The following is a 16,882-nucleotide window of genomic DNA, read 5'->3' as shown; positions in this document are numbered from 1 at the left end:
TATCCAATGATTATTATTATTCATTTAATGCATTAAAAAATAAATAATTTATAGCACAAATACCAAAATAACTGTAAGGTGAAACGCATTGTTGTTGTTGTTGTTATCACTTGGTTATTAGTAATTTTCATCTTTTTTGTGAAATGGTATGGTTACAAGGGTAAAGGAGAAACAGATCATTCCATCACTCCTTTTCCCTCTCTCTTTATTCCCTCATCCCGATGCCCGCGTATCCCATTCCATCTCCCATTTCACCACCTTTTACTTATCACCCATCTCTTTCTTTTGTTTGGCTTTCTTTTCTAAACAGGTGTCGTCTTCCTGTTTAGGGTGTTGGAGTTGCTCTCTCTATCGCCCTTCCCTAATCTATCCAGCGTTCCCATCCCCCTTTCCCGCTCCACAGTGGAGCTAGAGAAAGGCGGAGGCTGAGAGGAGGGAATGGAGTTGGGAAGCGGGGCATTGGAATTGGAGGAATTCTGGACAGAAGAGGGGTTGTGGGACTTTAGCGAAGGCAGGGTGCCGCTCATCATCATGTTGCCGCCACCTCCGCCCTCCTTTGGGAAGCAGTTGTGGAGTTGGTAGAGGGTGGCGCGGTCCACCGTCCCATACAGGGGAGGGCCCCCAAGACCCCCCAGCCCCCCCATCTTGGGGTCACGGGACAGGGTGTAGAGGGAGATGTCACCCCCGGGCAGGTTGGTGTGAGAGCGCGAGTGTGGGTTGGGCAGCGTGGACACGGAGATGGGGCCCCCGGACATGAGGGCAGAGGGGGGCATGCCGAAGTTCTTCCCCCCCGGGGCTCCGACGGGCGAGGGGTCTCGGGAGCGCGAGGGGTCGGTGGAGCGCGAGCTGGAGCGGGAGCGGCGGCGGAAGCGGTAGCTGGGCAGGCGTAGCATGGCGTGCGTGGTGCTCTTGAAGATGTCGGTGCGCGAGCGGCAGCGCAGCTCCTTGTTCTTCTCGATGTAGATGTTCACGGCCAGCACGCCCACCATTTCGGCCAGGATGAAGGACAGCCCGCCAAAGTAGAAGGACCAGCCGTACGAATACTGCCACTTCTTGTCCTCGTCCTTCTTGGGGGAGATGTCGCCCAGCGCAGCCGAGATGTAAACGATCACACCAATTATATTACTCAAGCCTGGACCCACGGGGAAGAGGACAAAAACATAATGGTCATTTGTTAAGGTCATGCACCAAAGAAAGCTGGAACGGATCCCCAACTGACCTGACACTGACCACACATCTTCTGTACGGGATGCACTGATGTACTTGGATGTCCTTTATACTTTATTTAGATAAGGTAATGATGTGATGGAGGACTTTTTTAATGAGCAATGCCCCTTTATTTGTGAACACCTCTACCAAGGTAAGGTAATGCACAGACTGACATTCTGAAGACCTTCCTAAACTCCATACATTCAGTCACACAAATAGATACCCAAATCGCGCACATTATAAGAACCCATTGTGATTGTGGTTGTAGACATTTTCACATCAATACATTCAAACAGACCTCCAGCCATGATTACACTCACCACAACAAACAAAGACGCAAAACAAACAAAAATTACCTGCAGCTACAAACAGAATTCCTGCCCCCAGGATGATGTTCCTCTTACTCTTGTAGAAGCGGCTAGCAGCTATACACACACCACCCATGAGCAGCAGGATGGCACTGAGGATGGGGAAGATGTTAGAGGCTCTGACCACGCCTGCAGATAGAGAGAGAGAGAGAAAGAGAGAGAAAGAGAGAGATTACAGGGTAAATATATAAAAGAAGATGCCCAATCATGAAGGATTGTGTCAGGGGAATAGAGTTGGTGAGATGAAAAATGAGGGAGCACAGGAGGTTGAGAGAGGAGGGGAAGAAACATGGTGGCACGCAGAGGTAGGCAGGTCGGAAAAAGAGACAAGACAGAGAAGGAAAAGTGGTTGAGAGGAAAAGACCAAAAGTTGACTGAACGAAGGTTAATGAAGAGGTCTTTCGATCCCAACGCGCCTGGCTAAGGAAATTAATTACCATAGAATTACGAGAGTGAATAATTAAATCCTAACCATCTAGAGATTAAAGAAAGCTTTAGCAGCAGAATACACTGGAGCAAATTAGCATTCCTCTGAGGACTGTCCCTGCCATCTGGGACCTGTGGTTCTGGGCCTGAGATGGGAAATGCCAGCTAAATACCACCCAAATGCCATCCAGTGTACACAAAGTGTCCCACACACTAAACACACTGTGTGTGTATGTGTGTATTTTTGGTGGGGTATGGGGTGGGGTTGTGCGTGTGTGTGTGTGTGTGTGTGTGTTACAGCAGCATAAAAACCTGTTTAAGAGTATGCCTTTTGATAGCCTTTCAATAGACTCAAAAGCATGAGATATGACTATGCTTAAAAGACACACATTGTGATCTCACTTCCTTTATTCTAACAAAACTACACAATGAAAAATGTACCTAATGTGTTATGTAACCTAATTCATATAAACTATAGTTTCATTCATGGTCATTCACATCTACTACTTAATCTACCCCTAACTCACCAATGCAAAACTATCACTGTTGTGAACTGGGTTAAGGCTAAAATGTATAAATAATAATATTATAATTGGACTACCTGCTGGGCACATATTTAAATAATTCTACATATCGCCAGCATCTTCACTTTAGAGTTGTGTTATATTTTCCACAAAATTAGCCTTGGCATAAAATTCTGCATCACATTGCACTGACAAGATATAAGGCTCTCTTACGCAAAACATATTCGGCCCCATCGTGGTCGAAGTCTGCATCCTCGGGGAAGTGATTGATCTGAGAGCACACTCCCCTTTTCACTCCTGAGTGAGGGAAAGAAAAGAAGAGTTATTGGATCTATAATACATCTGAGGTGAGGGTAAGTGTATGCAGTAGCCTCACACTCTCTCCCTCTCTCACACACATAGATTGAAGCACACACACACATACAGCCACACACACGAGCTCACACAGCAGGGCCCTGGAGACATGCAGGCAGATGGATAGCTACCCACTCTAGTCCCGGGGGTCTACCGGAGACACACAGATGGACGAATGGACGAATGGACGGACGAACATGACTGGTGTTGACGGATGGAGTGGGAGTGTGATGGAATGATGATACAGACGGATGGAGAGACCGACAGATGTGGGGGACAGGAGTCTCCTGTCTTGCTTCTCCTAGCTGTTTTTATTTTCTCTCTCTCTCTTTCTCTTTACCTCTCCCCATGGAGATGGGTCTGTGAGAGAGAGCGTGAAAGAGAGAGAGGGGAGGGAGAAAGAGAGAGAGAGGGATGGGAAGGAACAAGAGGGAGAAGCATCAACTTTGCCCAAAGGAGAAACTGTTCCTGATATTCTGGGCACACCAGCTTTGGCTAGAAATCAAAAGAGCTACTGCTGTGGACTGACAAAGCTCGGCAAAGCCACAGTCCTCTCTCAGTCCCACTGTCCTCTCCTCACAGCCTGCCTGTCCCTGCAGCCTGGAGAAGAATGCACACCCCTGGCTTCACATCACCAACGCCTCTCACACTGATTGGCCTTGCCGGACATGGCGAACCATCACTGCACAAGGTAAGCCATGACATCAATTATGTAGAACCAAAATGGCCTCTGTTTCCACTCCACCTGCGCTTCATTGCACGGCTACTGAGAATCCATCTTGGCTCAATACGCTGCCGACGTCAAGGATTACTTGACCTCTAAACTGTGCCAAGAGTGCACGTCTGCAATGCTCGCACTGGAGCGAGAGAGAACGACAAGAAAGGGAAAGAGAGAGAGAGATAGAGAACGGGAACGAGAGTGGAAGGGATGTTAGCACACTGGCGCTCAAAGGGCAAGCTTATCTCTAATTGAGTGCTTTGTTATTAGGGAGCTTAGGCATAAGGACAAATTAGCTTTGCACAATGACCAGCAGCAGAGTTTTGACGGTTTTGTGTGAAGATAGGGTGTGAGGTACTTAAACATTCCCAGGATGGCGCTTCTAAACCCCACTTCAAATACGGTAGCATGGCTTTCCTTCAGATTTGAGTACATGAAGCATATAACACAACACTGCCTTCACCCTTGATAGGCTTAGCATGCGTTAGCATCTTTCACAAAAACACTATACATGATTCTCTGGAGCCGCGATCTCCAAACATGATACTACTCGCTGATGCTTCAATTTAATAGACAGCAGCTAGAAAACCAGATGAAGTGACTTATCAGAGTTGGCCTTTTCAGACGGTCAATTTTTCCTCTTTAGAGCAGGATATTTGTGTGGTAAGTGGTGCAGCCAACTGTTGTTGAAACAGTTAAAACAGACCAGCTGGCATGCAGCGGATTGCTGTTCACACCTTTTCACACTTACTGAGAGACTTCTTTAGATGTTTGACACCAACGCTGATGAATGACATAACATAGAACATGAAGGCAACACACAACATAAAAGCAGACACTCAAAATATACACACAAAAATGTGCCAGCCAATTTTACGCTCACTGAAGAAACAGTGTAAGAATAAGATTATATTTTTGGAAAATATCTCATTGGAATGAATTTAAAATGTATTACATACAGAAATGGTACTGTACATTGAGATTTAGATCGAATTAAAATACTGCTAGATTCAGGACTTAAACTAAAAAGCTTACTTGATGAATGCTTTCAATCTTAAAGTGCAAAGTGCATGTCATTATGTCTTGTGAATAGGAGTTTCATGAATAACGTTGATGTTTATGATGTGGACGTTTCCATCTATCCTGATGAATGTACAAAACAGCCCGAATACACAAAACCAAGCAAGAGCCTAACCCTCCAGGCAGCAGATCCTCCACAGGCCTGAATGGGTGAGGGCACCGGGGTCCTTCTTGTCCTTGTTGTGGGGGTCATCGGCTGAGCGGTTGGCTGTACTGTTGCAGATGGTGGCACGTGAGTACAGCCAGTAGTCTGTGCCGATTGCCACCGTCATCAGGCCGAAGGATGCAAACGCACCCACGATGGTGAGAAGGATCTGAATGCCCTTCTCACACACCATGCCTTCACACAGGAATAAAGATGGAAAGAGAAATGTCACCCATTCTATTCACCCACTGCCTCAAGACACAAAGGCCCAAAGCTTCATTGCTGGTGCTTGCATGTTTTTAAAAGGACAACTAACATTAAATGTTGCCTCACAGTTCTCTCCTTACCTGACGGCGAGTTTCTGTCCTTCGACTCAATTTTGAAATCTTTTTTTTCCTCGTTAATGAAGAATCGGCTGTCCCTTCAATCCGGGCAGCATCCATCGACTGTCTTCACTCTCTCCCCCAGTCCCTCACACTTTTTCTTTCACTCTTACACACACACTTCTCTGCCTCTGTTACTCTCCCCGTGGATCGACTTTGGTGAAAGCTTGTCTCGTAGTTCTTTACGTAGAGCTTTTAATCTATTTTCTCACGGTGGTGGACATGGCTGTTCAGATGGTTCTGGAAAACAAAGACACACAGGAAAAAGCAAGATGTAGTTTTGGGTTAGTTGTTTGTTGTCCGGTCCGCCTCATGGATTGTCTAGCTGGAGTTAATTTGAGTGAAAAAGGCAGCGTTGTCTGAATGAAGTAGAGGGGGGGAGGGCAGGGTGAAGTCTATGCTGTTGCCATGGTAACATTGACTTCCAAAGTCTGGATCAGCATAGAGCGATAGAGAGAGAGTGATGAAATGTGTATACTGTATGTGTGTGTGTATGTGAGCAAGGAGAGAGGGAGCAAGATGTGTAAAAGAGGGTGAATGAGTTAAAAAAAAAACAGGGAAAACATGAGAGTCGTGTTTCCATAAATGAAACCAATAGGACACAAAAAGAACAAGTGGCAGCTGACACAGAGAGGGAGAGAGAGAGAGAGAGAGAGAGAGAGAGGGGTATAGGAAGGGACCAAGGGAGGGAGTGCAGAGGAAAAAAGAACGTATTGAGTCATCCACTTTCAGCTCTGCACCAGGGGATTAGAGGCCCAAACATAAATGGGAGGATGACTCCATGGTGTCAGTGGGAATAATATTATGCCCACTAGACATTTTGACCAAACAAGAGACACAATCACAGCATGTCAGTACTAGAAAGCCCCTTAACACCGCTATGCTCACTGGGAAAAACGCACCAAACTCAGCAACAATCATGCAGCACGCATAATTTAGCAAACATGATTTAGCAAACATAACGCAGCCTCGGTCTAGTCGCTTAATATTTTATGATGCAATATGGCACCGTGATCAAAATAGGTTATATCCTGTTTGTATTGTCAAGGCCCGAGCATGGATCTGTGGCAGACGGTGCAAAATTTCTCCCCAGACAAACAAACACAAATCTTTCCACCAAAAACAAGCAAAACACATCAGCAGTTTGTGCCAAGAGTCAAAGCATGGAGCCTACCCAATAAATCCTTTAAAACATTAGCGTTTCTTAACATAGTGTTCTACTACTATACAGTCCTATATGATGTTTAGGTGACTCTACTGTGCTCAAGCATTATTATCACGGAGGATCCTAAGCGTTGAAGATGTTATGAATCATTTTAGTCAACGAGTTGAAAGCATCAACAGAATCCTGGTGTGAATGGCCTCTACAGTCAAATGCTTAATTTCCTTCTTTGAGAGTCTTTAAAAGTCTTACTACTCTATATCAATACAAGTTAACTGATGACCAACGACGCAAAAATACTCAACGCCAACACTGACCATACAACACGATACAAAACGTCGAAAATGAAAAATGCTTTAGTAGTGCATTTGACATCATGATAACCTCAACGTTCCCAAGGAAACCAGAAAAAGGGCCTGTTCTAAACCAAATGCCCATTGTATAAGATATAAGATGATATCCACACTTCCTATGATCAACGCTCCTGCACCAGACTATCTGGCTGATATTCACTGGGCTGTGCAGGATACATAAATCATACTCAAAGCAAAATGGGTACTTGCACCCTTACACTGACAAATACAAGGAAGCTATTTTGCTGAATGCAGCACCGTACATCAAGAGCGAAAGTATTTGGGGCAAACACCATGCCAAACAATAGTGAATTTATTCAATTGAACCATTTTGAATATGTGATCTTTCCCTGTTTTAAGAAAACAAGCCTATGTGGTTTTATTTTGTACTGTCACTTATAATAAAATCTACTATTTTGCTAGCTGGATACTTATTCCAGATGCGATCATGTGGTCTTTTTCATTATGGTGATTATCTGCCTCTCAGGACAGTGGTATAACATTTCTCAAACAGCAGCAATCTTTCAGATAAACAGACAAACTCACACACACACACACACACACATGCAAAACTAGGCAGTTGCCTCTGATGATTTCTGAATAAGTGTTTGTACACATGCTTACCAACACATTGTGTCACAAGCTGTTAATTTGTGTTTCACAGTCATCTGATTAACGCTGCTGTGAAGGCATGCAGGCAGAGGGCCCACTGATGGGTACCATATTTATTTATATAACCAGGTCTACCTTGCCTGTGCAAAAAGCATGACTGCAGAGAGAAATGAATGATTCAATAGCCAAAATGGCTATTTTCCCCAAATGTGTCCATTGCAGCGTCCAATAGCTTTGTGCCATAGCCATTATAACTTGCCTGTGGTAAAATAATAAATGGTCCATTTGCTTACAATTCACTCATTATAAGTGACTTGTCAAGACATACACCCGAGTAACCCTTCATAATAATTGGAAAATTAACCATTTTATCTTGCCAAAGTAAAGCCCAATCATAAGGACTTAATTCACACTTATGAGAAACAAATGTGATTATTATAATTCATGAGTCACAATCATTGGTAAATGAGTGTGCAATGATCATGACAAAGTGTGTCTATTATGACTTGGCTCTAAGTGCTTTAGAGGAAGCAACACAGAGAATCCCTGCTTCAGACTCTGGCAAAGAATACAACATTTTATACAGACAAACTTGCACCTTTCACCCACTGCAGCATCTACCAAACCAGCAGTAGACCCACCAGGCATTATAATAATGACATAATATTATCATTTCCTGCACAGAATTAAAATAGCATCTTTTGTAGATTACACACAAGACATCAAAACATCATGTTATCTGTTAAAGCACAGACTATATGTCTATAAATACTTTGTAGATCCATGAGAGTGACATTTCAGTTGGGTATTGATTCAACACCATTGCAAATTAATTAAATCATTTATTGTTCTTTCAATACTAGCCTTCAGATTGACACACCATTTGTACCACAAGTTAATTATGGAAATCAAATCAATAATTACTTAATCATTTGTACAACATTGTTTGATAAAGGGAACGGTTCCAACTCACACCTTCAAACAGACAAATCCTACTATCTATTTTAGTTTTACTTTCAATGAGTCAGAGTAGCTTTTAGCCACAAAAAAGGAACCCTACAAAACTACTAAAGGAAACACCAAGCACAGGCTTGCTTGACTTTGACAGAATGCCTGTTGGCCACGGTGAAGCTCCTGTCACTTTGCAACAGTGAATGTAACACTGCCTGAAAGGGCCAACTCCAAAATCTCATCTTATGTTACCAGTAGAAACAACCCTTCACCAGATTTTAAACTACTCTGAAGAATAAGGTTAAAGTACAGGAATACATTACTGGGGGTTTTCAGATGCAGTCATGAGGGCAGAGTTTTCCAAAATTGGACAAATAAAAACATGCCAATCCACACTGACATCCGAAGCAAAATACAACAAAGAATGCAATTTCATCCTTAAAGAAGAACAGCAAAAATAGATGCACAAAAAAAGCTCTTAAGTCTGAAAACTGGAAAGGTAAATTAGGCATGCTGGCTGCACACCTGAGCTCACACATAACTACTTTGCATGCATGTCACCTTGAGCTATGTTCTTTCATTATACTCAGGAGATCAACTGATAAAAACATCAACATCAACCTTTCGTGACTGACTCAAAGCCTACTGAAATGGTGGCTTGCCTACTTTTATTTTATTTCTGTACACTGTTACATCTCCTAATGTGCAGCTCACTGTATTCATTTCCACTGCAACACAAACTGATTAAATACACATCTGCTTAGCATTCATTTAAAAGCCCTATCAGGTCTTTCTCCTGTATATTTGTGTTAGCGTCCCCTACAAGGTAAATTCATGGACTACTGTCTTTTCTCACCAATACAACACAAACAAGGCTTATTGTAGTTGTTAAATAAATGTCACCCTGATTAGGCTAGGAAGTGCTACTGTGTTATTAGCACTAACCAAATGCGAACCCTTACATTGGTACACAAGACAGGCTCCACATGACTGAACAGCACACAGTCTCTAGCAGACAGGTTAGAATGTGCAGGAGTCCTGGAGGGGAAAGTCACACTGCACCGTCTCTTATTGTTACATACCTCAGCAGACACAGCCCTAATGACTGACAAAAATACTTCAGACGTAACGCAACCGCACCATCAAACTTCAGACCGTAAATTACACAGCTCTGTTCTGGCATAAATCACACCATCTATCTTTCAGTGCCTAGCCAATTTCTGGCATTGGTTTAGGTCTAACCAGATCCCTTAATACTTTAGATTTTCTAGGGTGCATGCATGCACTTTGATAGTACCCTAAGAGCAAAATATGATTAATGCGCGCACCAATGTGGTTATTTTGGGTGTAACTATGAAACAGTTGGAATCTGAAAACCTGCCCCAGAGGTTATAAGAAGAAAACCACTGGAAATGTAGAGAGAATACAAACCAAACCAAGAAAATATCAAAATGGTTCATCACAAACTAATTACGAACCAACACAGCCCTTGTGTTTTTATAAAAGTGCATTCCAAGACACTGTGGTACATGCCACTGCACACTGAGAAGCTTTCTTCCACCTCCTACCCCACCTCATGATGCATGTGTGCTTGACCAACCAGCTCTCGCTAGCACTGTTTATGTTTATTCTATACTTTGTAAACTAGCTATGCTTTTCTGGAAATTCACCTGGCAGAATTAATAATGTTTTGTGTAGTTCAGTTTTTATTTTGTAAATAAGCACAACGATCATATTGCAAATTAATTAATTAAAGTTTTCCTTACAACCACCATCCACACATCAGAACACGGATAAATATTTCTGTAAGCCAAACTGCACTGAATCAAACTGTGTCAAATAGTTGGTAGTTTAATGGTCTACTTTTGTATAATATCGAATACAGTGAATCAAGATGTGCATCACACTCTCAGAAAGGGAGAGGTACACGCTTCTACCATCCATCCATCTATATATCTCTCTCTTATCAATTCATCCCTTTCCATTTTCTCCTTTGTTTCTTTCTGCTTCTCCTCCTCAATTTGCCCCTCTGCCTGGCCTCCCTCCCTTCCTGTCCCCTTGGCCATGATTAGAATAAAGGACCCCTCACACATGCCTTCACAGTCCTGCACCTCTACACCTGTTTGACAAGATCTCTAGCCCGTGTCGGGCCCCAGCGTCAGGGCACACATGGCCAGCTCCCCTCTCCTCCACTCAGAGCACAGGTGGCACTGGGATGGTCGGAATGGAAATGACCGCAACTGTCACCAAAGTGAAACGAGATGAGCATTAATATTCCATAAATATTAATCGTACATATTTTAATACTGTACAGGGGTCACCTGTGAATTTCAGATGAGCACAATGATTTTCTAAGTGGTGTGTGTTAAATATCAAACTGTAATTTGAAAGCTACTGATAAGGTGGCCGAAGATCTAACCTTGAATGTACAATGTGAATATGATTAAAGTTTTTATGGAAGCCTCCAAGCTGAGCTAGTACAAGCTCTCGGTCTCTTAGGAGGCCTAAACAAGTCTTAGAGTTAATTATTTGAGCCTCTCAAGGCCTCTTCAAACAACCTCAGCTCATTTTTTCTCTCTTCCTTTCACCCTCCTGCCCCTTTCCTACCTGAGACCAGTCCCTCATTTACCTTTTTTATTTATCAGTCCGGTCACAGAACATATAAAAAGTGAATTGATAGGTTTGTGACATGAGCACCTTCCTTTATTTTGTGCGCTCTGGGAACTAATATAGTTGCCACTGAGTGTGGGGGCAGGGATGTGTTAAACCTCTCTAATAATCTCTGTGTGATAGAAGTGATATTCACAGACAGCCGAATGCAGAGGTTGTGCAAGTGCAGGCATGGTATGGGATGAAAGAGAGAAAGCAAAAGAAAAATGGAAGAGGAGAAGGATTAAGAGAATGGTGTCTCACTGAGTTATGGTCCAGCTTTAAAAAAGTGCAAATGCAAAATCATGCATCCTGCACAGTGTACATGCATGTATATATAACTCCTACTATTGGCATACAAATCTATATGTGGGCTGTGTATAGAAGTATTTCAACCCAAGACAGGTCAGGATGAGAGACTGCAGAGACCATGGGGTCTCACTGGGAATGATTTTACACTAAAGACAGGTACTGCAGCACTGCTGCTGAGCTTAGCCAATGGATGTGTGAGTATGTCACACATCTTCAGTCCGGTGGAGATGCCGTAAAGCCAATCAGCAGACATTTTTACGGGGTGAATGGGGATGATTACGACCATAGAGCCTAATTAATGTAGAATTTATGTAGAATTGTCGTTCACTGTAATAGCATTTCAAAATGTCGGATTAATTAGCTCACCGACCATAGTTATCAAGAAGATAAAGATCTACGCATCAATGCAGTCATCCGGTGGGAGAACTGGCTTTTGAGATCACTGTATTGTATTTATAGACCTTACATGTGCCCAGACTAGAAAACCAGCCAAACCATCAGTTAAGAGGCCGAAAGAAAGTATCATGTTTGGCAGTGACTTTCACTCACCAGGGTACTGATAAGCCTGGGTTACACTTGGAAGAAATTTGACCCTGGAATAAGTTTAAACAAAGACACGCTGCCCCCCCCCCCCCCCCCCCCCCCCACACACACACACAACCCCCGCTCCCACCCACATAGGAACAGCACCCAGATGCACTTATAAGAGCTGGCCTGGCATTCACTTTTTATGAGGCCCAGAAAAAGGAGGTGAAACACAATTTTTGGCATTAGGCCTTTTTCCCCCAGATAATAACATGCGAATGCTCTTTCCTCAAGGAAAAAAAAGTACTGCCTCTTATTATGCTGGCCCAAGAACATAGAGAAGTCTGTCATCTATCTGCAGAGAAATGATAGGCGCATCCTAATTCCTTTTGTAAGCTACTTCAAGAGTTCACATCACATGATCAGCTGGAATGCCATTCTGAAGAAAAACATCACATTAATGCTGAAAGGGGTAACAAGATGTGGAGGACGTGTTATGGGCAATAGTTGGAGCACTGCAGCTGATACATTACACATTACTACATAGGCGTTGGGACCCTGAGTATTCTGTGAATTTCACTGCCAGCTTCATTTTGCATTCTCAACATATAAGCTGTGAGCCGCATGTTCTGCCATGTGTTAGGGACACATTGTTTCAGTCATTATTTAAGTAAATGGAGTTGTGTGCCAAATCTTACTCCAAACCGAACAGAGTTGATTGGTTGCTTAAGCGAATAAAGCATAGGGCCTCTTGACAACCTGACAAAAAAGCTGCATGTTCCAGGTCATGTGGTCTGCTATGAATGAAACATGCAGCAATCACTCCTTTTGCAAATTCTATGCAAAGCCACATTTTCATTTACTGTAACGCGAAGAAAGACGTTGTAGATGACATATTTATCGGTTTCAAATAAGCGGTTTGTGGAAGATGCGTATACAGGAGTACACCAATGCAGACTGCAGTGCATTCATTAGAGGCTAACTACCGTAGAGCTTGGATCTCTCCACGGGCTGAAAATGGATGCCCTGTACAGAACGTGAACGAACGGAGAAATACCAATCATTCTGAACACTTTGTTTTGAAATGTTCTGGACGAGTCCACAATTGCCCGCGAAAGAAGCAACCTCTTTAACAATTGCTAGCATCCGTTTTACTGTCTACACACGCAATTTAGTTGGTATGCTTGCATATGCATAATGAATATAAGGCGTTCGTTGATTTGCAGCATCAGGAATGCATTTGGCCATTTAATTACATAACTCGATGTTTCTCAGGTCGCAAATCTCAAAATAACTCATATTGGAAGGAGAAGCGAATTTTACGCTGAACGAAAAATCTAGTTGAGCTTGCATTTTGTCATTGATCGCACAGCCTTCCACTCGTAACATACTAAATGTACACGTGAATGAATCCTCTCCCAGCTTGGAGGCGTTAAGAGGAGAAGCCTCCTGAAAGAAATAAACGTTTGCTATTTAAGGAAGTCTTACCAGTTCAGATGGTATTTCGGAAACCTTTCGAAGACCGTCGGACTCCTAAGAAGGAGATGAGGATAGGAAAGAAATTGACAGGGTGGCCGTGAAACAACCGAAATATCGACAGAATGACTGAGTGGCGAGTGTGTCGGTTCTGGCCAGAGACTCGTATCCGCTTTGAAATTATATCGTCAAGTCTTTACATAAATATAAATTACTCATATGGCGGTATGGTTTAGAACCGATATACAGCGCACATGCGGACACGTCACTGGAACACGAATTTGTCTACAGTCCATGTAGCCAATGCGTGCGTATCCTCAGTGAAATGCTTGTCCCCCTCCCTAGCCGTTGCGCTCCCTGTCTGACTGTCCGTATCTCAGCCACTCTCACACGAGACATCGACGTAAGCAACTTGTCGCATCCCAACTCTTAAACGATGCTAACGGAAATCATTACACACAGTGATATACCTAGCAGACACCGTGTGTTTGCATCCTTAGATGAAAAACATTACCCTTCGTTCGCGCGTCAAACATTCTCGGAAACCAATCGTTCAGAGCATGATTACTGGAGCGTACGCAAATTGTGTGTGTGTGTGTGTGAGAGAGAGAGTGTGTGTGTGTGTGTGTGTGTGTTTGTGTGTGTCAAAGAGAGAGAGAGAATGTGTATTTCTGTTTGACATCAATGCACCGCACAGGTTATTGCTGTAATCTTCATCGTGGTTGCTTTCAACCGACTAAAGATATCAAGGAGGTTGCTCGGCTGTTTTTCTAATGAAATGCAGTGTTACCCTGCCAGGGCAAGAACTGTGGTATTGGAGTTCCGCAGAGAGAAGGGGGGTGGAGAGAAGGAGAGAGAGAATACAAGAAATGACAGGAAAACATCAGAGATGAAAGGTTGACACCGAATGATGCCTTTTTGATGCCGTTTTCTTGTGTTAAGCTTCTCCCGCACCTCTTTTGTCTTAGTCCATGTCTTTTCCACCCTGAACGTTTACCACATCTGGACTTTCCTGTTGCCTATCCTCTTTGACGTTGGCGTGTAGATGCAAAGGGGCGCCTAGGGATGTCGGAGGACCCATGCAGTGGGGTATTTGGTGATTAGCTTAGGTTTGTCCGTTAGAGGCAAGATTAGCAGGAGGCTGCTTAGTGTAATCATTGCAGGGTCTTAAAAACGTTTCTAGTAAGGTTTAGTGCATACTTGCTTCTTACTGAAGACAGGTCTCATTAACGGACTGACAAAAGTAACAACAACAGCGAGAGAGACTAAATTGAGATTCTTTAGTGCACTATGACCTTCAATGCTTTACCCGACCACCCCCGCCCCCTCTCTGTCGCTCGCTCCATCACTCCCGCATGGAGCTAGAGAGCAGAGAAGGACTAATGCAGAGTGACAGGTCTTTCATGCATTAATGGTGATGGTGAAAAGAGAGATTCACTCAATCCTAGAGTGGTGCATATACACAGAACGGCGCGCGCGCGCACACACACACACACACGGGCATGCACGTCCACAACCACACATGCAGACATATGCACAATGCACACATTTTCACTAGTATATCTTAAGCCTACACTGGCCACTTTACTGTTCTGCAGACCCCCAACGCAAAGATTGACGTACAAACATACTGTCTATCTATCTTTGTATTTACGCACGGCAAAAAAGAACTAAAATTTAAACAGATGTTGGAATTCCCGTCAGGACATGTCATGAAGGTATATAAGACCACGATAACAAACACACACCATATGCTCATCAACTATGAGAAATATGTAAAATAAGTTGAACTTGATTATGAAAGTGATTATGCTTCATTAAAAGGCTGAAGAGACATACTCATCCTATAGCTTGCCTCAATGAAACTACAGCATCTTCCCAATAAATATGGCCACGTTGACTGTCTCAGAACATAATGGCTGGGTGACTATGAGACACATTGTACATCTGCTGTAAACCAGACATGCAATGAATACATAACACACACACACACACACACACACACACACACACACACACACACACACACACACACACACAATAGCTCTGATCAATTTGTGCATTGCCCTTGGGTTATGGTAGCACCATTTAGGGAAGTAAAAATAAAGGAACAGTGCTCCAATTCACCAGTTAAACATAGTGCTGCAATGCAGATCAACAGCAGTGCAACCACAAATACAGTATCTGGAGTCACTGCATGTGTACAGTATGCACTCTCACATCACACACATACACACCTGCATGTCTACATGGGTAAACATGGGTAAGGCAATGCAGGAATCAGCATGTTACAAAAATGCCTTATACACAGGCAAGTGCACTCCAATGCCTGCTCTCTGTGTCTCTCGCCCTCTCTCTCTCTCCTGCTCGGAGTTCAGCACAGTGTGCACTGCATTACAATAAAGCTCCGCAGTGAGTCAACCCTGCCTATATCCACTCAGTGTCAACACAGAGAACTGCATCAAAGCACACACATGCACCGGCACACGTTACCCTGAACACAACCAGACATAGACACACACACATGCATGCACATTGCACACACACACACACACACACACACACAAGCACGTTACCCTGCACACAACCAGACATACTGTAGACACACACACACGCATGCACATTGCACACACACACACAAGCACACGTTATCCTGCACAAAACCAGACATAGACACACACACCTATAGAGTGTATACGCACAAACATTTACTCCCTCAAAGGAGCAGTATGATATTGTAATCTACATCAGACAGTAGCAAATCAGATGAGAGAAGAGGTGGGAGTATGTCTGCATTAATCTTATAAACACAAACAGTCAAGTGAGAACATCACAGACATCACAAGCAGCAGGGGCTGCCAGAAAAGGGATCAGGTGTTTAGCACCACTACCCGAAACAAGAAACAACACACATACACACACACACACACACACACACACACACACACACACACACACACACACACACACACACACACACACACATACCCACAAACACACATAGACATCTGCATGTCTGTACTTATGGTTGCAAGCAGATCGTTAGAGACAAAGACCCTGGTTCAAACCCCAACTCACTCAAAAGTGTTGTAGTATCCACTACTAACAGATACAATCCCAGCTTCAGCACCATGGACAGGGCGTTGAGCGCAGTTGCAGACCTTATCCACTAGATGGCGCAAAAAGGTGAACATATGTTGTACACTGAAAATGACCGCTAGTGGATGAAATCTCGTGTGCTATGACAGCGCAGTGGCAGATAGTTCTATTTACCCGAAGTCAGGTTTCAAACAAAGTCCTCCTATGAAAATGACAAGATGATACTCAACATATCAGAGCAAGAAAATGGTTGTAATAAAAATCTGCGGTTAATCCAGTGTAATCCAAAAGCACTAGTGTGACCATAAAATGCATGAAATCACACTACAGCAGTTTTAGTGAGAGTCCATATAACAGACAAGAGTGGCGAAGCCTCACTTGAAATCATCAACAATGACACACGTGGATACAGTAACCATCAAAACTAATGAAACTGTTGCTTCTGGTCCCATGATGCAGCACAGCATAACATTCCAGTTGAATAAGCTGCATAAAATTATCAGTTTGCACTTCTTTGTAAAGCATGTTGAGGAACA

At 43.4% G+C, this 16,882-nt stretch overlaps 1 protein-coding gene across 1 annotated transcript; it reads right to left on the bottom strand.

Annotated features, from left to right (window-relative positions):
* Positions 1 to 302: 302 nt before the first annotated feature.
* Positions 303 to 5,017, bottom strand: cacng8b (calcium channel, voltage-dependent, gamma subunit 8b; the record flags this gene model as incomplete). The annotated part of the gene is made up of 4 exons (XM_080857928.1): positions 303 to 1,132; positions 1,566 to 1,706; positions 2,741 to 2,824; positions 4,795 to 5,017. The coding sequence occupies 4 exons, from the start codon at positions 5,015 to 5,017 to the stop codon at positions 303 to 305; spliced, it is 1,278 nt and encodes a 425-aa protein (XP_080714054.1).
* Between the last annotated feature and the right edge of the window lie 11,865 nt (positions 5,018 to 16,882).

The sequence above is a fragment of the Sprattus sprattus genome, assembly GCF_963457725.1.
Source record: "Sprattus sprattus genome assembly, chromosome: 19".
NCBI lineage: Eukaryota > Metazoa > Chordata > Actinopteri > Clupeiformes > Clupeidae > Sprattus > Sprattus sprattus.
The sequence above is the reverse complement of the archived record's forward strand: the minus strand, read 5'-3'. Positions and strand labels throughout refer to the sequence as shown.